At 43.6% G+C, this 21,302-nt stretch overlaps 1 protein-coding gene across 1 annotated transcript in view; it reads right to left on the reverse strand.

Moving 5' to 3' along the window:
- Positions 1-21,302, reverse strand: part of MEGF11 (multiple EGF like domains 11) — a 714,010-nt gene that overhangs the window by 51,248 nt on the left and 641,460 nt on the right. Inside the window, exons 18-20 of the mRNA XM_068273562.1 lie at positions 16,959-17,087; positions 15,799-15,927; positions 15,433-15,666 (exon numbers count right to left, since the gene is read on the reverse strand). Coding sequence (XP_068129663.1) covers positions 15,433-15,666; positions 15,799-15,927; positions 16,959-17,087 — 492 coding nt within the window. The remainder of the gene's footprint in view (positions 1-15,432; positions 15,667-15,798; positions 15,928-16,958; positions 17,088-21,302) is intronic.

Raw genomic sequence — 21,302 nt, forward strand, 5'->3', positions numbered from 1 at the left:
AGGAGCTCTTCGGACACCTTCTGGCCCAATGTGGTGTGTGTCCAATAGCAAGGGGCAAAGGTGTATGATGCTATCCAGATGCATATATGGGGTGATGTGGCCAGATTATGCCTGTGGTGGTATAATATTCACTGACTTTCCTGCTGCTAGAGGCATAACACATGTATAAATACCGGCCCAGACTGTGAGATTATACATCTTAAAGTGAACCTCCAGACTAAGAATCTACTCAGCAGCACTGAAAAGGCTTGGTGTTTCTTTAACAGTTTCACGGCATCAGAACTTTGTTTTTCTTACCCAAGCCTCATTTTTAGCTGCACAGAAGAAAACTGCCCGGGCATTTTTTCTTGATGCTGTGCAAAGCATGATTGGATTTCTGATGCTGTTGTTCTCCTTCTGCTGTGTTGGCGCAATTTTTTTTTAATCTGAGATTTGAAGCCTACCGCGAGCAGCTAGAAAGGGTTATCAGGACACAGGACAGTTGGAACTGTGTCTCACGCTCCTGTCACCTACTTTCAACCAAAAAGATGCCTGCCCCCATGAAAAAGATGGCTGCCCCCATCTAATCATAAACATTTACCAGTTCTTTTAAAACGGGGTGGGTAAGAGATTATAATACCTATCTATTTTAATTAATGTAACTTAATGACAGTTTGTTTGTTTACGCTGAAGTTCCACTTTAAACTCCAGAGCTTGAAGAGGACCGACTTGGAATGTTGCATCTCTTCCAAGCAACACAGAAAAAAGGCTTCTAGCAAGCTGACAATACTCCAGAAGATGCTGCCTTCAATTATCATGGTAAGATTGTTCAAGCAAGCTGAAAGAAGTCCTCTGGCAACCTTGAAGGAGAATTTTAATGAAAGGCGCTAAAAGAAATGTATGTCATCAGGCACCTGCTGGACTTTTTCTTGTCACCGCTATTCGAAGTAGCTTCCTTGTCTTAAATGAGTTAAAAATACTAGGATATTCATAGGCATGGAAGAATCAGGCTATTTAGGCACCATAAAGTGTAGCCTACAAACATGAGTGACACAGGAAGCCAGAATCTGCAAGTCAGGACTTCACCTACAAAGACAAGACACTCTGCCAAGAAGGTACAAATGCTAGACAGAGAAGAACCAGAGAACATTTGTTCTCAAGAGGAATCTGTGTCAAACTGGGACAATCTTCCCTGAAGAGCGTTCCGTGGGGGATTTAACACCGCTTATCATTGACATATAATGCTGTTAATTAATTCTTCACACTTTTGGCCAAGCAATTGAACTGGCTGAGTCTCATGCTGCTAAGATAATTCATTTATGCTTATTGAGAGTGGAGAAATGTTCACTCTAGACTAGATCTGATGCCTGCAGTTAGCAACTATATCCCCATAGACATCTTGTTCTGCCTATGCCTTCTCTTCTTGTGAATTAAGCAAAGCCACTTGGATTAGTGAAGAAAAGGCTTCTGCACAGAAACGCAGCTATAGAGCAATGGGCCCTTAATACAAATCTTCTACTGGGCACCCAGCACTGTATGTACAATAATCACACGATAGAGACCACTAAAACCAGCTTTCCAAGGACAACCAGCGTGTGAAAGGAGTGTAAGCAGATGAAAAGGAATAGTTTGTTCATGACTATCACTATTCAAAGCACATGGGGCTTGATTCACTAAGACAAATAGCATGCCTTATCAGAGTTAACACGCCTTATCAGAATTGACACGCCTTATCAAAGTAGCATAACCAGCGCTACTAACTTATGCCTGCTAATTGGCAATGACGAGAGCTCCACTCGTCCTGCCCTGAGCCCCTGTGGGTCCAATCACTTTAAGGGACATTATCCCCTCACTCTGATTGGCCCAATAGGCTGCCTGTCAAGTTTTTGTCAAGTGACCTCTAACCTTATCGGAACTCCCCGTGTCACACAGTTACACCCCTGAGGCCTGCAGACTATCTTTGCCTGTTATTCCCTGATGACGTCATCACCTCTGCATCTCCTATAGCTACACCACTGCTTCTTCTACAATGCACGGAAAATGTCCAGTTAATAGTTTGTATATTGGCTTGGAGAGGCTAGCACCTCTCCAATCCCTTCTAAATTCAGCGGACCGCCTCATTCACCTCTCCACACGCTCTTCCGATGCAGCCCCACTATGCCGTTCTCTCCACTGGTTACCTATTACCCAGAGGATCCAGTTCAAACTCCTGACTCTAACATACAAAGCCCTCCATGAGTTGTGCCCTCCATACATCTCCTCACTAATCTCAAGATATTGTCCCTCCCGCAACCTCCGCTCCTCCCAAGAAGTTCTCCTGGCCTCTAAGCTGATCACCTCCTCTCATGCTCGCATCCAAGACTTTACACGAGCATCATCTCTTATTTGGAACTCTCTTCCACAGCCTGTACGTCATGCTCCAAACCTGGACATCTTCAAACACACTCTTAAAACACACCTTTTCAGACAAGCTTATAACATTCTATAGCCTTTATTTACTTATTTGACACAATGTAATCAGAGGCAAAGGGTCACTGCCTCATCCATCTTTCACCCCTTACCTAATGTGTCCCCCACTACCCACTAGATTGTAAGCTCGCAAGGGCAGGGTCCTCCTCCTAATGTTTACTGTTTTTGTCACAATATTTGTGCTGCTTGGAACTCTGTTTTACAATTTGTTAGTATATATATGTTCCCCTTGTCGTCTTATTGTGCTTTGTAAAGCGCTGCGGAATATGTTGGCGCTATATAAATAAAAAAAAATAATAATAATAATAATATTGGGGCACTAGACATTCAATGTTACCTAATGACATAGGTTTCTTAAAGACAGGCATCAAACATCTCCTCCTACTAAACACTGTATGAATATAAATCAGAATACAGAAGGATGGACAAGGAAACATTTATACAGTGATCACTTAGACTGGATCCAAACTATAAGGGCTTTTGTGAGCGCTTGCATTTGATTAGCGCTTGCTGAGCGCTTTTTAAAAAAAAAAAAATCGATCCCATTCACTTTCAATAAAATCATGGTAAAAATCCCGTAAAAATCGCCACGATCGCGTACATTTTTTGCGTATGCGATTGCGGCAATTTTTATGCAATTTTTACAATGATTTTTATGAAAGTGAATGGGAGCGATTTTTTTAAAAAGCGCTCAGCAAGCGCTAATCAAACGCAATCGCTCACAAAAGCGCTTACAGTGTGGATCCAGCCTTAGGGTGCACTTACAGTGCATGCAGAGCAGGACCATCCACTAGGCAACCTAAGTAGGTACTTGGGCCCCAGTGGGGAGGGCTGCCATTGAAAATTTCTGGGCTCCATACTGGGAAAACCTGCTGGGCCCCCCTCACCCCTTATATTTAAGGTGAATGCCCCTATATTTAAGGCGGTTGCTGGCGATGAGCTGTGACACATGTAATCCTATGGGATTACTCTCACTGCAGTGCGTGAGCAGCACTTGCAATTTGCGAAGATCGCAAACGTGCTACATGCAGCATTTTCTCAGCAACTGCAAAGCGATTCACATTTACTGAAATGAGAATGGCAAAGCACAATCATGGCAAAATCACAAAAACTTGAAATGCAAAATGACCCGGCCGAGGCGAACACAACCACGTTCACCAACAGTCAGTTCATTTTGTGACAGACTTACAGCTGGGGCCCATGTGCATGGCATTGTTCCCCGGGCCCCATACTGCAGTCCCAGTTGTGATGCCCTGAAGGCGGCCCCGCCAGTGGTTGGCAACCTTCTTTGACCTCTCTCTACTGAAGCTTACATCTATTACCTTGCCTAGAGCCCATCCAACTCTGAGTGCAGTAATTGTGTTCCAGAATAATTCTGCATGCCACCTCACTGCCCATACACTCCTATGGGCCTGTTCACAGTACTGTGTTGTAACTGCATGCAGGCTTTGAATCAACATGTATGTTATAACGCGCACAGTGTTTATTGCAGTTCACACGCGTTATGCAACCTACATGGGGCTTGATTCACTAAACCGTGATAACTCATAGCACGGCCACGCTAGCGGTTTCACGCGTATTTGCGATTGCACGCCGGAAACGCATGCAAAAACACGGCCGTGATATGAGTTATCATGGTTACGTGAATCAAGCCCCTGGTGTGAGTGCAACCTTACAGCTCTATTTAAGAATTCAGAACAAATATATTATGCTATATATTGATATCCAACTTTTCTTTACTGTTTTTTTTTTCATTCACATTCTTTCATTATCTGTTTCTATATTAAGAAAGCTGACTTCCTGGTTTGGGTGCGTTATATTTGCACAGTACAGGAACACACATGAAATGTAAGCAGAATGAAATAAAATGTCAGGATGAAAAGAATGATAAACTTACAATCACTGTAAAAGATAGATGAGCTCAAAATACACAATAAAAGTCCCCAGCAGCCATATGAGTCAAGCTTTAGTAGACAGTTATTACAATGATAACCAGATGAAGATGAGCTCCAGGCTCACCCTGCTCAACAGGAGGTGTAGGATGAGCTCAGCCATTAATGAGGTCATTCTGAAGTCATTTTTACACACTTCACAAAGTCCATTTAAAGTGGATCCGAGATGAACTTTTGCTCATTGCATAATTGTGTTCCTTTCCTATTGTTTATAGGGCATTCCTCAAGCCAAATGCTTTTTTGCTTACCACTTAAGGACCAGCTAACGCCGATAGGCGGCGGCGGGTTTAAGTGGTTATTACATGGAAACGGCTGCTCGTTCGAGCGGCCTTTCCATGTCAGTTCACGGAGACTGTCTCCGTGAACAGTGTGCGAGCCGCCGATCGCGGCTCGCACGCCTAATGTAAACACGTGGGGAAGAAATCCCCGCTGTTTACATCAATACGGCGCTGCTGCGCAGCAGCGCCGTAAGGCAGATCGTCGATCCCCAGCCTCTGATTGGCCGGGATCGCCGTCATTTGATAGGCTGAAGCCTATCCTACATTACGGATATCCGTCCTGCGCAGCCTAATGAGGGAGAGGGAGGTAAGGGGAAGGAGGGAGCGCAGAAAACGCTGCGGAGGGGGGCTTTGAAGAGCCCCCCCCCCCCCGCTCGGCCACACGGAGCGGCGGCGATCAGACCCCCCCAGCAGGTCATCCCCCTAGTGGGGAAAAGAGGGGGAAGTCTGATCGCCCTGCCTTGCTCTCGATCTGCGTTGCGGGTTGGAGAGCCCATGCAGCGCAGATCTCAAAGAACAGCCCCGGTCCTTACTGTAATTCCCTATAAACTAAACAAGCCCCGCCCACAGTTTTTTTTTTAGAGAGCCAAGGCACTTTCAGACAGTAGCAAGGGCTCATGGGAGCTCAGTCTGTGCAGGAGAAGGGGGAGGTATTACTAGCCAGAGATTTCACCTCTCCAATCCCTTCTAAATTCAGCGGCCCGCCTCATTCACCTCTCCACACGCTTTTCCGATGCAGCCCCACTATGCCGTTCTCTCCACTGGTTACCTATAGAGGATCCAGTTCAAACTCCTGACTCTAACATACAAAGCCCTCCATGAGTTGTGCCCACCATACATCTCATCACTAATCTCATGATATTGTCCCTCCCGAAACCTCCGCTCCTCCCAAGAAGTTTCCTGGCTTCTAAGCCGATCGCGGCTCGCACGCCTAATGTAAACACGTGGGGAAGAAATCCCCGCTGTTTACATCAATACGGCGCTGCTGCGCAGCAGCGCCGTAAGGCAGATCGGCGATCCCCGGCCTCTGATTGGCCGGGGATCGCCGTCATTTGATAGGCTGAAGCCTATCCTACATTACGGATATCCGTCCTGCGCAGCCTAATGAGGGAGAGGGAGGTAAGGGGAAGGAGGGATCGCGGAAAACGCTGCGGAGGGGGGCTTTGAAGAGCCCCCCCCGCTCGGCCACACGGAGCGGTGGCGATCAGACCCCCCCAGCAGGTCATCCCCTAGTGGGGAAAAGAGGGGGGAAGTCTGATCGCCCTGCCTTGCTCTCGATCTGCGTTGCGGGCTGGAGAGCCCACGCAGCGCAGATCTCAAAGAACAGCCCCGGTCCTTACTGTAATTCCCTATAAACTAAACAAGCCCCGCCCACAGTTTTTTTTTTTTTTTTTTTTTAGAGAGCCAAGGCACTTTCAGACAGTAGCAAGGGCTCATGGGAGCTCAGTCTGTGCAGGAGGAGGGGGAGGTATTACTAGCCAGAGATTTCAGAGGCAGAGGGGAGGAGGGAGGAGGAGGGGTTAGGTTTTTTTGCTCAAGATGCAGATAAGCCTGCCTCTGTGTAATGTTTACAAACAACATGGCTGCTGTCATTGTATCACAGGAAGAAATAATCATATTCTATTAAAGCAGATTTGCTGTGTAAACTATCTAAACTTTAGATAAGATAAATAGACAAGTTACTTGTTATAGTTAGTTTTTCATCTCGGATCCACTTTAAAGGACACTTGAAGTGAGAGTAATATGGAAGCTGCCATATTTATTCCTTAGAAAACAGTACCAGTTGTCTGGCAACAATCATGCATCAGTAGTGTCTGAATCCCCTGAAACAAGCATGGGGTAAATCCAGTCAAACTTTAGTCCGAAACATCAGACTTGCTTGTTCAGGGTTTACGGCTAAAAGTATAAAGCCTGGTACACACGGTACAATTTTCCATCAGCTTGACCGCTAATCTGATAAGAAATTGCATCATGTGTAGACGTCCAAAATCTTCCCGATCGATAATGCAATCAGTTTTCCGTTGATAACAACCCAAAATCGATCGCGTTATAGATCAGAATCTGATCGGACCGGTTGGAAATTATCTGATCGGTCCGTCCATCTGATGGAAAATTGTACCATGTGTACCCGGCTTAAGAGTATGAGGATCAGCAGGACTGCCAGGCAATTTGCATTGTTAAAAAGGAATAAATATAGCAGCCTCCATATTCCTCTCACTTCAGATGTCCTTTAACATCACAGCAATATTAAAGCTAATGGGAACCGCTTCTTAAAGAGAACCCGAGGTGGGTTTGAAGAATATTATCTGCATACAGAGGCTGGATCTGCCTATACAGCCCAGCCTCTGTTGCTATCCCAAACCCCCCTAAGGTCCCCCTGCACTCTGCAATCCCTCATAAATCACAGCCATGCTGCTGACAAACAGCTTGTCAGAGCTGGCTGTGTTTATCTCTATAGTGTCAGTCTGCTGCTCTCCCCACCTCCTGCAGAACTCCAGTCCCCGCCTGCATCCCTTCCCTCCCTGCTGATTGGAGGGAAGGGACGGGGCCAGGGACCGGAGCTATGCAGGAGGCGGGGGAGCAGGTGAGACTGACACTACAGATGTAAGCACAGCCTCACAGCACGGCTGTGATTTATGAGGGATTGCAGAGTGCAGGGGGACCTTAGTGGGGTTTGGGATAGCAACAGAGGCTGGGCTGTATAGGCAGATTCAGCCTCTGTATGCAGATAACATTCTTTAAACACACCTCGGGTTCTCTTTAAAAAAAGAAACCAGATACTTACCTAAGGAGAGGGAAGGCTCTGTGTATTATAGAGCATTCCCTCTCCTCTCCCGGTGCTCTCAGTGCTGCACTGTCCCCGGGAGCAGTATTTGACTAAATTGGTCAAATACTGCTCCTTCTGCCAGGCGAAGGTGACTTTAGAATGTCTTCGGGAGCCCAAGTGCTCCACACTGCGCACGCGCGAGTGCCCTCTCTCGCATGCACTCGCGTGTGCGCAGTATAGAGCCACAGGTTGCTCTAAACGGGTGTTTGGGAGCACTCAGCTACTGAACACTTCTGAAGTCCCCCGCGGTGGGGGAATTGAACGGAGGAGCTGCCGCCTGACTGAGAGCACTGGGAGAGGAGAGGGAAGGATCATTAAGACCCAGAGCCTTCCCTCACCTTAGGTAAGTAGCTGCTTTTTTTTTTTTTTTTTTAAACGAATCCCCTTTCCTTTAAATAAATGACTTTGCATTGCTGTAAAATTGGTGTGCATAGGTAGCTTGCGCCAGTTACATTTAGCAATTAGCACAAAATCTATTACCTAAGTAGTGTGCACATGACTAGGGTAATAAGCATGACACTACTTGCATAGCACGCCTTACACAAGCAATGTTCTGCTCTGTTATCTAGGTGTTATGCAACTGGTGTTAGTTCTGGTAAAATTGCTATGCGCTACCTGCACACACCAGTTTTACCACTATTTAGTTAAAGGATACTAGAAGTGACGTGTGACATAATGAGAGAGACATGGGTATGTATAGTGCCGAGCACACAAATAACCATGCTGTGTTCCTTTTTTTCTTTCTCTGCCTGAAAGAGTTAAATCAGGTATGTAAGGTATGTAAGTGACTCAGACAGGAAGTGACTACAGTGTGACCCTCACTGATAAGAAATTCCAACTAAATAAAAGGGGTCAATAGTTCAAAGATAGATAAAAGGGGTCAATACTTCAAAGAATTTAGCTCTGGCATACTTCAATGAAGGTGTCATTGCGCAAAACTTACAAAATAGATTTAAACATAGAATAAAATGGTGGAATATCTTAAAAAGTCATTTTTAGGAGGAGGATAGATGCAATCATTTGTTTCATTAGTTTATTTTTGCTTTGGGTGTCCTCTAAATGCCTTCATTTGTTTCAACTGAGCTTAACCAGAATGGAAATGGGAAGTGACTGATGACAAAGAAACTTAGTTATTTCTAAGCTTATGAGAGGATTAATTGTATGTATTTTATTAAGTTACATAGAACATACTAAGTCTCATTTTTATTTTCCGTTTAAGTATTACTTTTTTGGATTGAATTGTAAACAGTGGTCATGACAAAGCTTCCTTGCTGAGATGAAAAACAAATGAGCTGGATCAGGAAATGATCAAACATTTATGCTACTAAAGCATGATTATCACAAAAGATTGTAAAATGTCAAATACATGAAAAACACATAAAAAGTACATTTCTCCAAAGTAAATTGTTCAATAAACTACTTTTATCCTATGTTTCTGTCACTTACAATAGGTAGTAGAAATCTGACAGAACTGTCAGGTTTTGGACTAACCCATCTCCTCATGGGTGATTCTCTGGGTTTTATTTATTTTCGCAAGCACTTAGTGAATGGCAGTTGCTTAGTCCAGCTGCCAGAATAGTGTGCAAACAGGTAGGGGATGGCCTCCATCTTTATATAGATATTTTCCAGGGAGTTTTTTGTAAAGAATAAATTACATACTGAGAATCCCCCATAAAGAGATGGCCTATACCAAAACCTGTCAGTTCCATCCGATTTCTACTAACTACTGTAAGTGACAGCAACAAAGGAAAAAAGCAATGTATATCTCATTTTACTCTAGATGGCGTAGTGGTTAGCTCTCTCGCCTTGCAGCGCTGGGTCCCTGGTTCGAATCCCAGCCAGGGTACTATCTGCAAAGAGTTTGTATGTTCTCTCCGTGTCTGCGTGGGTTTCCTCCGGGCACTCCGGTTTCCTCCCACATTCCAAAAACATACGGATAAGTTAATTGGCTCCCACTAAAATTGGCCCTAGACTAAAAAAGTACTTACACTACATAATATAGATATATGGCAATGGTAGGGATTAGATTGTGAGCTCCTTTGAGGGACAGTTAGTGACAAGACAATATATATATATACACTGTACAGCGCTGCGTAATATGTCGGCGCTATATAAATACTAAATAATAATAATAATAAAAATAATAATAATTTGTATGTGTTTTCATGTATTTATTCGAGACAGTGGTCTTTTAAAGCGGAATATAACCCTGCATTTCAACTTTGCTCTAAAACATTATTTACAGTATATTATATGCAACCAGCATTTTTTTTTACTAGACCAGCATTGGAAGGGTTACACAGGGCTTTAAAGTCCCTGGAGATTTCTGCAGACGCATCCGAACTTGAGTTAGATACTTTTTGTTTACATAAATGTATCTAAGTGTTTATTGTGACTCATCTCTCTCACTGAGAAGGAGTTGGAGGACAGCCAAAGAGTGTGTAACATTTCTAAATATATACATATAACTAAATAGAATGTAACTATCTGAACGTCTGCACGGAACTTAAAACCTCTGTGTTTAACCCTTCCAATGCTGGTCTAGTAAAAAAAAAATGCTTTTTGCATATAATATGCTGTAAATAATGTTTTAGAGCAAAGTTGAAATGCAGGGTTATATTCCGCTTTAATTTTGTTTTTGTGTTTCTCTCACTAAGGCAGCTAATGTACAAAGCTGAAGTTTAAACTAGCCCTCATGAAAAACAAGAAACTGTATACTGAAGTAATTCAAGATCACTTCTCTCTTCTACAACTGAATCAAGCTGTAAAAAAGATTTTATTTTTTTTTATCATGAAGCTAATGGGAGATAGAGAATTTAAAATAAAATCTGCCACTTCCATCAAACGAAAGATTTGTGTAAAAAAATATCCTGGAATCATTGTTCTCCACAGATCCAAGAGTCTCACTCATATTAAATAAAGTGAAGATAACGTCAAAAATTATATTCATGGAGCACTGGGGTAAGGGCTGTGCATGCTGATGAGGTGGAGAGACAGGCCCACAGTCTTGTTTAGGGATGGCTGTTCCAGTTAGACATTGATGGCCTCCTCCACACCTACTGCAAGACAGTTCTCCTCTCTCTCCAAAACATTCACCTCGCTGGTCCATGAGATACTAATAATCAGGGGCGCCTCTAGCCATTTTGTCACTCCAGGCAAGAAAACCTGTGGCGCCCCCTGACCCCATGGCACCCCCCCACACCATGAAAATAATCTTAAATCGGCAGCGTTTCACCAGGAAATAACCATAATGCGGCAATGTTTCACCAGAAAATAATTGTAATGCGGCAGCGTTTCACCAGAAATTACTTATTGCGGCAGCATTTCACCAGAAAATACATGTAAGTAAGAAAATACATGTAAGGAAGACGGGGGGGCATATGGAGGTACAGGGGGACAGAAGGAGGCACGAGGGTCAGAAGAAGTCATAAAGGAGGACAGAATGAGGCACACAGGGGGACAGAATGAGGCACATTGTGGGACAAAAGGAGGCACAACAGGGGGCAGAATAAGGTACAAAGGACAGAGAAGGCACAGGAGGACAGAAGGAGGTACACAGAGGGGCAGAAAGAGGTACAGTAGGACAGAAGAAGGCATGAGGGCCAGAAGGAGGCACAAAAGAGGACAGGAGGCACACAGGAGGACAGGAGGAGGCACAAACTGGGGGAGAAGGAGACACAAAGTAGGGAAGGAGGCGGCACAATGAGGACAGATTGAGACACAAAGGGGGACAAAAGGAGGCACAGGAGGAAAGGAGGAGACACAGGGGGATTGAAGATGGCACACAGGGGACCGAAGGAAGCACAATGGGGGACAGACAAAAGCACAAATGGGGGCAGAAGGAAGCACAGGGAGACAATAGGAGGCACAAAGGGGGACAGAAGGAGACACAAAAGGGGGACAGAAGATGGCAGAGGGGATGTAAGGAGGCACAGGGAGACAGAAGAAGCCAGAGGGGGACAGAAGCGGGGACAGAGGAAGGCGCAGGGGACAGAAGTGGCATATGGGGACTGAAGAGACAAAGGGAGGCACAGGAGGACAGGAGGAGGCAGAGTGGGAGTGAAGGAGGAAACGGGGGCAGAGGTAGCACCGGGGGACAAATAAAGGCAAAGGGGACATAAGGAGGCACATAGGGACAGAAGGAGGCACAAAGGGAGACAGAAGGACAGACGGGGTCAGACATGGCACAAGGGACTGATGGAGGCACAAGGAGACAGGAGGCACAAACGGGACAGAAGGAGACACAAAGAAGAAAGAAGCACAGAGGTGGCAGCTGCCTGCAACTTGCGCTAAATAGATGAAGCAGAAGCAAGTAATAGAACACTCGCGGGGCAGGGCTTATACCAGGGTGGGGCTTAATTTGGAGGTGGGGCTTAATCCAGCAACATGGCGCCCCCCAGGACCAATGGCACTCCAGGCAATGGCCTGTACTGCCTATGCTTAGAGGCGCCCCTGCTAATAATTCCAACTTGCATAATGCATATTACAGGCAGCTTGGAATTGGGCCAATCAAAATTGACAGGAAGTACATTAGAACATTTGATTGACTCCGTTCCAAGTTGCATACAGGTATCATGAAATTTGCAGTTAGTGCCATCTCTAGCTTCTAGCAAGCACCCTTTTTCTTTGGAAGAGAAGAGTCCTGATCTGCAGGGATGGTCCTCCCATGCTTGGCCATTTACCTATGAAGGCAAAATGGGGATCCGCAAACTTCTGATGAGTTCATAAAAAACGGTTATCTTTATTGCAAAAATCCATACATAAGACATAGACATCCACAGGATCAAACTGAAGCGTACCAGGCACAAGGTGTGTCCTTAGCCATAGTTTCAAAGAACCTGAGAAAAAGGTGGAGCAAAAAGGGGGGGGAAAGAAAATTCCGTCCACCCTAACAAAGGTTATGCTGTGGATGTCTATGTCTTATGTGGGGATATTTGCAATAAAGATAACCGTCTTTTACGAACTCATGCAAAGTTTGCGGATCCCTTCCTTGCTGTTCCTGATGGTTTAGTTCAACAGATCCTTCACCAGTGAGTATGCCAACAGGGGTCGTTTGGACTCCTCTGCTGATTTTACCCATGAAGGCCTTGTTTGGTATGAGTTACCTATACAATTTATATGCTGAGGACTTCATTTGTCTTGGAGAAGACGCTTGGGCTAGTGGTGAAACATCTTCAGGACTACTCTAAAAACTAGCCCTACATTTGAAACTGTTTGACTGCTTGTTCCATGACTTGGGTGATTAGAGCATTCATAAACCAGTAATGATATTTTTTTGTGAGAGACAAATATAGCTAGAATTATCATTTTAAAGCACACAGCCCAGCAGGCAGGTAGCAACAATGTTCTATAATGTTCTAATTGAATTCTTATTCTATAGCTGTGAACTCAGTAAATACATTTCAGTGTCAGTCCCCACTAATACAATGTCCCTTGTTAGCATACTTCTTATTATGAAACGTGAAAGTGTATAACAGAGCCAGATATTACCGTGCTCAGAAGGACTATCACAATGAACAAAATGACATGGAAAACATTATACTAATCCCTTGTCAACTATAATAGCATTAGCATGTTACAGCTCGTAAGCATGGGACCTTCCGGTGGATGCTTTAACTCTTTCCTGTGAGAGCTGCCACATGGCGCATACATGTTCAGTGGATTAGAGCCACTGCATTTTCAGGGGGCAACAACACTCAGTGGAGCTCAGCTGATGTACTAGGGTTGGAGATGACTAAAGAATGTAAGTGATCCTGCAAACCTAGACTGGATTTTTAAAAAATTCCTTTCATAAAGTGGCAAAGGTTTTCAATCCTTGCCAGAAGGCAGTGGGGTTTACAATAGTTTAGTAAATTTGAGTCTGTGTTACTGCAGTCATCTGCAGCACTCAAAGCAAGGACTCAGCCTTTGCTGCCTTCCGGGCCACCTTCCCAAGTCTCAAAGTAGCCCCCCAAGTCTCATAGTGTCCCCCAGGTGCCCATGGTCAGTAAAATCTCAGTTCTCCACCAGCACAATTCATGACCTCCTTTGCTGCCACTGTGAGCACTATCTGGCACCAGGCGCGTGTTATGACGTCACACATGCGTTTACGGTGATGGCAGGCATAGCGGTGAGGGTGGAAAAGGTGAGATTTTAAAAACACTGCACACAGGCACGGGGGGACATTTTACACTTAGGGGGACACCGGTCGGGAGATCCGTTGGTTGTCACGATATTAAACGCAGTCAACACCGCGCACCCAATCGAGCACTTGTGACTGAGATTTTACAGCATGTCCAACCAATCCTTTTCACCTGTTTAAGCCTGAAATCGACTAAAACGTCTATCAGGTGGATATGTTGCAGCACCGATTTTCCTCTGATTTGATAAAATGATCGATTTGTAAGGTTGATCGTCCTGCAAAATCGCCTGATGTATGGGCATCTTAATACTTCCAGTGTTCTCTGCCCTTAGTCTATCAGTCCCAGTGGACTGGAATAGAAGGAGGCAGACATTAGAGATGCTCGTGTTTGGCACAAGTTTTGGATAAGCACGAGATCAGGTTGATAGATTTGTAAGTTTCTTCTTTGCTGTGATTTTATTTATTTATACATCTCTGGAGAAAAGCTTGTGCTGCACTTTTTGTCCCAGAGATTGGGTAACCCTTACATTGTAACAAAGGGTCATTTTTCAGATGCAGCAGCAAAAGCACCTTTGTTTAGGTGACTGCAACAGGGGGACATTTTTCAGCTGGGGATTTGGACAAAAAAAATAATAATCCCAAACATAAATTATAACCTTTACGTAATCTGTCTAAAAATAATAAAACATGTTTTTCATGGAGTTGTACTGTCACCATTTCAAAGTCCTGTTCAGGGGTGTAGTTATAGTCACTGCTATAAGGCTCTAGAGAAAAGGGAAGGGTAGGGGGGGACAGGTAGTCCTAAATATTTCTGGTTTTGGAACACCTGAATAATGCTGAACACCACACCTCAGTATCAATTCAAGAGCATAGAGTTAGGAAGAGTTCACTACTTGCACTTCATGGTGCATTTCACGGGACTTCAATGCTTCCTCCTTCCAAAGCCCATAGGAGGAAATGTGCCGTGAAAAGTGTGTAGTGAACTCCTCCTGACCCTGTCCACTTTTTTGGTACTGAAATGGTACTGTGTGGTGTTTGGCAGTACTCGGGTATTCCAAATTCGTTATGCCGAATTTGAACACCAAAACTAGCCTTTAAAGGGAACCTGAGGCACGAGGTATATGGAGGCTGCCATATTTATTTCCTTTTAAACAATACCAGTTGCCTGGCTATCCTGCTGATCCTCTGCCTTTTACTTTTAGCCATAGACCCCGAACAAGCATGCAGTAGATCAGATGTTTCTGATGTTATCAGATCTGACAATTGTTTAAAAGGGAATAAATATGACAGCCTCCATATACTTCTCGCTTCAGGTTCTCTGGCTGTGTTTTCACATCTGTGACCAAGTGCTGTGCACACCACACATTACATGTGAGCGTTTGCTGTCATGTCTACTTATATGTATGGGATAGGGATCATTGCTCAAGAGTATCTTCGTCTGGTGGCCCAATAAACATTCTACTATGAGGCCCCAGGATTTCTGCTTGTGCCAATGATCCTGTTCCTCTATCTTGGGGTTCTTTGGTCTGATTCTGACTACTTCCTGTATTGGTTGTTGGAGGTCTCAGCTCCATTTGATTAATCCCTTTACAGGGTGCATGGATTTGTATAAAATTAACATACAATTTGCATGAACTCAGAACATACCTGTTCCTATATAGAAAATTAGGGCATTTTGTGTACTGATTTGGTTATACATGCTGCTGGTAGGTATACCAATAATAATTATATATGGCAATTCAGCATGCACCTTGATACAAATGCATGAAGTGGTTTTGAGTGAGGAGATATACTTGCCCAACCCACCTGAGTGTGAGTAGTCCGTACTGGTCATGCGCATCGCTGGCGTATATGACACATTAGGCATGTCATGATCCTTGTCTTTTTGCCTCTGCCGGTACCACAGGAAGAGTCCTAGCAATGTCATGATGATTAGCAGCAGGACAATGACACCAATAATGGCACCCGCTGAGTGTCTTTCCGAGCCATGAGCTGGGCTGATCTTAGTGTAAGGATTCAGTTCTTCCATCATCAGAGCAGCTACATAAAAAGCAACACAGAGATAATAAGAATTCATTCTTTAGCAAGCACCGTAGGCTGCATACCAATACCGCTTCATAGTTAGCATAATCCAGAGATGGGTTTACTACCACACCATGTAGCGCCTCTCACCCTGGTCACAGCGGATGCCCTTGAAGCCAGGGTTACAGTAGCAGGTCCCTGTAACATGGTCACATGTGGCATTGTTGGAACATTCGCACAGCTGCCGACAGCCGTAGCCAAAGGTCCCTGGAGGACACTCTGTTGAGAGAAAGAGTCACACAGCTGAGGGAGAGATTGGATGAAGGACAGACATCACACATGTGCAGATCTAGATCAAAAGTCTTTTGTTGCTTTGCTGCATTGTAAGAATGGGGATTGCTGTTAAAGTGGACCTGAACTCAGAACTTCCTCTCTGCTCTAAAAGATACGCAACAGCATAATCACCTTTAAAGAAAAACATTTCTTTGTTACAGCTGATACAAATCCTGCGATAAAGCAGCACTGTTTCTACTTCCTGCTTTCATGGAAGCAGACATCATGTGCTTTCAAATGAGCTTATCTGCCATGACAGTCAGGCACAAAGGGGAGGGATACAATTACAATTTGTGATTAGACACAGATAAGGGGGAATTAAGGATAAACTCTCTAAATACATACAGGGTGCATTTCTCTATGTTTTTCTTCTGTCCTGTGCAAGAGTTCAGGTCCACTTTAAGCATTCTACAGGCTACAGCAGCAGAGGTGCCACCAATGTACTCACAGAGAGTAATAAACCTACCATGCTTATGTGACAAGCATCCTGCAGCATGTGCTGGGCACAGACTGCCAGTGATCATTCCATCCATATCTACAAGACGCTCTGCTATCCCTCCACTACAATGGCAGCATTCATTAAGTCTATTGCAATTTCATGCAATCACGTTTCCCAATCCAATTTATACCCTGGGCAGACTTGCATGCATTAGACGTTAATTCGCCCGTTATCTGGACTGATTTGCCGCAGTCACGCAGTACTTTAATTTAACTAAATGAATTGATTAAATATTCACCCAGTTTCCTTTATTCTGTCCATACCTCTGCATAATAATATCATATGGGAATAGCGTGTGGCATTTTACAACAGTGAGCGGAATACAGCATGCGGTGTACAGTCTCCCGTGTGGGCCAGACCTGATGAGGAGCTTCGTGGTGGGAGGGGAAACAGACGGACACAGAACAGGACACTGTTCAATGCAAGCGCTACGCTGGCTATGCAGGAAGGACTAGACGCTGACTGACATGTCACTTACTCTGCTCGCAGTGTTTGCCTGTGAATCCTGTCCTACATGTGCACTGCCCAGTGATGTGGTCACAGTCCGCTCCGTTATGGCACTGACAGACATTGGCACAGTCCTTCCCATAAAAGGCTGATGGGCACCCTGCAGAACCAGAATAGTGTCACCATATACCCAGTCATAGAGAGGGGGGACATAGTCTCCGCTAGTATTGGCATCTCAAAGTCTCAAGTGTGAATAAAAAGTGCAACTCCAGCCAAAAATGTTTTGGACGATGAAGAACGGATAGAATTGGTAAGGGTAAGAACCTTTGCAGGCTTTTATTTCCGTCTGCATCCTTTTACGCAATTTAACTACCTGTTCCTGGTGACCTTATTGGGAGGAACAAGAACAGAGACAACAATGAAACTTTTCACATGATCTAACCCTGTCTCACGCTGCAAAAAATAGTTTACTGCTGTGGGTGTCACCGCTGGAGACATCTTTATTCCTTGTCAGAGACAGGAAGTGAAAAAATTCCTTCCAGTTAAAACTAAAAAAGTAGTAAAAAGCTAACACACGTTCTAACCCTTCCTTCTATGCCCAATTCAAAGGAAAAGTTTTAGCTGGAGTTCCACTTTAAAGTGGAACTATAATCACCACATATACTATGACTAAAATGTATATCCCTGCCATGTAGTAAACAATATATAGCATTACAACAGCAACATTTGTTTCGAAGCTGAAAAACTTTATTTTCATTTCTTCCTGTGCTACCTGTGGTCATGTGATTATGCCTACAGGAAGCTACAAACACATATATATGCTGGCAGATAAATCCAGTATTAAAACAGGAAGATGCAATTTGCACATCAGACGTCACTCTCCAGTGGTTATTTTATCATATCACAATTATAGTCATATCACAAATATATTAAAGGAGGACTCCAGCATTGCCACAGGGGAAAGAGTAAACGGATGTGAGAAACATACTTAACCTTGAGGCACCACGTGGTATCCTTCAGCAGATGCAGCAGCCAAAATAATGGGGAAAATGCATGGAATGCTTCTATAGTATTGGCACCACGTATGTGAATTTCGGGCGCCATGGAAAATTGGGCGCAGGAACAGTAGATTATTGGGAAATTTACAGATACTATACTATTTAAAGTATTAATTTTCATTAATAAAATATCAGTACTTGTTACCGATATTTTATTATAGCTAAACCTAACCCTACTCTCACACAGAATACTCCACTACCAATACCTACCAGTCTGTCTTCTCGCGTTGGCTTGGCGATATTTTCAATTGAAGTAAATGTTGGCGCCCCATTTTTCCAGAAGCCGCATGTGCCCAATTTGCCTGATACCGTTGGCATCATGTATTGGTCTTTTCAATGAAGATACCATGGAGGTCTGTGATAAGGTATGGTAAGTACGAATATCATGTAACCTTCACTCATTCCATTATATGTTGATGGGTGGAGTTCTCTCCCAGCATGCATAAGAATCAGCAGCTTCCTGTTGGCATGATCACATGACCACAGCCCATGGAAAATTAAAGAATGGCTGTTTACTTTTGCAATGCTGTATTTTTTATACAGAGAGCCCAGAGCATTCGTTTTAGGTGAAGCATATGTTGCGACTGTAGTCCCGCTTTGCAGAATGCCCAAAAAATATTATTTTAGTTATTGAGGGAGAATAACAGAGAAAAGAGTTGAAAAGAAGAGATACTTTACCTTTGCTGTATTGTGTTATTACAGCGTGGTGATATTTTCCCCAGTCATTATCCGGAACCTCTATTGAGGCTGCAGCTTACAGCATTGAGAAGATTTAACACCCACTGAAGTCAATAAACTCCAGGCAGTACATAAGACTCCAGACAATTATCACTAGAACATCTATGCACTGTGAGCGCAGCATATGGCACTGCTGTTATAACCAAAAATCCAGCCACTGATCTCATAAACCATCTGATAGCTTATTAAGCTCAGAGCCCACATGTTACCTTTTAGTGTCAAATGAGGCTTTTACAACTAAAATTCAAGTTTTAAAGCAAATGTTTATCAATAAAAAGTTTTACTGTACTTATAGTTCAAAAGTTGGTGGTTATCCTACAGTTGTCTTTGTTTTTTGTTTCAAATTACTAGATTTTTTTTTTTAGGATTTCAGTATAGGTCTTTTATGGTTGTCTGTAACACAGTTTTTTTTGTACAATAATGTTTATCACAGTCCCATAGGCAGAGGCTTCGTGGACAAAAGGCCATCTTGATTCTTGTAGCTATTGTAAAGCATGCTCTAATAAACTAATGTAAATATTAATATTTGTCATTTAAATTCCGTTATCTTGCTGTTAGTGTAGCACAAGGCCCAGTTCACACTGGGTTAAACATGTGGTCAACTCAATGGACAGCGCTTTTTCAACACTGTTACCATTGTTTCCCGTCATTTGCACAAGCGCTACGCTCGATCCTGTCATCTAGTTTCGTCCTGGATGCTACAAGTAGTGTCCGATCCTGTCACCTGTAACACGTGACCAGAGATGATTAAAGCTTGCCAAATAGAACAAAGATGGTTTGGCAGGAAGGGTGAGCCGATATGTGGCTTTGTACACAGACTAGATGGAACATAGTTGAGGCGACCGTTGAGAATTGAGTGAGCTGAGAATCTACAGTAGCAAGAGTACAGGTGTCCACTGAAACTCATGTAAACATCCAGGAATGCCAGAGACCCCCCTACCCCCCAACCTGAAGCAGCTTCAACCTGCACCGTCATACCTTTTAACCCCCCCAAAGCAACAGAGAGTGTCATTGGTTGTAGCTGGCAGACGAATCATTATATGCTCATTCCCCTACAGTGTTGTCCAAAAAGTTGAGCTCAATCCGGACAGGCAACACTAATGGTGATGTGTACACACCTTAAAGGATACCGGACCTGAACTATACTTTTTAAAGTAAATGATAATAAAGGTATGTTCACATGAGCAGTTCATACAGTACCTCTGTGCGCTCTTAGCTGCCAGGACTGCTCCCCCTGGTGTCTGAAATAGTTGCTCAAAAAAATTTGACTTTCTGTGAAAGTCAAACTTCAATAACTATAACTGAAGAGGCTGGCTTGTGAGGTTAGCCCTCCACAGTCTTGTTTTTTCCGGTTCCTTACCCCAACCTCCCCCCCCCCCCCCCCCCGTGCTTGTTCCCACCCATTCTCTAGTTTACCTATACATCTCAGTCACAGAGAAGCACATTCAGGCAAATTAAGGAGCACTGACTGCAAGTACTTCCAGGGTCGGCATCATTTTGAAGGTAGAGAAGCCGGATTTTTGGAGGCAAGCTGCGGTTGAACGGGGTGACTAGGGGGAAAAATAGATGGTGAACAGAATCGGAGGATGCTAAGTACTGTGTTTATACAGTGTGTTTGTTTCAAATGTTTGTGTTCAGGTCAGTTGTCCTTTAATATCTCACTCTATAGACAAAGAAATAAAGGTACCGTCATTTCAAAGCATATAAAATAACACTGATGCCAGACATGAAGCAATCATGAGATGGTAACGTATAATATCTTCACAGGTTTTCTTTACTTCTCAGGATTTAAAGGACAACTGTAGTGAGAAGTACATGGAGGCTGCCATATTTATTTCCTTTTAAACAATACCAGTTGCCTGGCAGTCTTGCTGAACTCTTATTCTAATACTTGTAGCCATAGGCCCTGAACAAGCATGCAGCAGATCAGGTGTTTCTGACATTATTGTCAGATCTGACAAGATTAGCTCCATGCTTGTTTCTGGTGTGATTCAGACATGACTGCAGCCAAAAAGATCAGCAGGGCTGCCTGGCAACTGGTATTGTTTAAAAAGAAATAGGCAGCCTCCATATACCTCTCACTACAGTTGTCCTTTAAATATAGGTTTACATTAAATATCATTATATAATTTTTATAGTATATAGTATAAGTAGAGCCCAAACATAACTCATACTTTCAGTGTTTAGAATGTTGTTTGCTCTTACAGAGCACTGTGTACTCAGAAAAATGGTGAAGGTAGGTTACATTGAGATCATACCCTGCTTGCGTTCCACATACAATCCTTACGTCTGATCTGTGTCTCATCAGACACAACAATGGCTGCCACCTACAGCAATCTGCTATAAGCAGCAGGTCAGTTCCCAAGTTTTTACTTTCACAATGCAGGTGAACTAATTACAGGTCTCGAGAGAGCAATGTAATCACTACAGTGTGCGGAGTAGATCATTATGACAAATACTTCAGAGGACCTTCCAATAACATAAGCTCTCAATGAGAAAAGCACAGAGCAGTGCTTGTGTTATGTCACAATATTAGCATATCACCTTCTGCTCCCATAAAAAAACATCTTTATATTCAA

Source organism: Hyperolius riggenbachi, chromosome 3 (genome assembly GCF_040937935.1).
Source record: "Hyperolius riggenbachi isolate aHypRig1 chromosome 3, aHypRig1.pri, whole genome shotgun sequence".
NCBI classification, from domain to species: Eukaryota; Metazoa; Chordata; class Amphibia; order Anura; family Hyperoliidae; genus Hyperolius; species Hyperolius riggenbachi.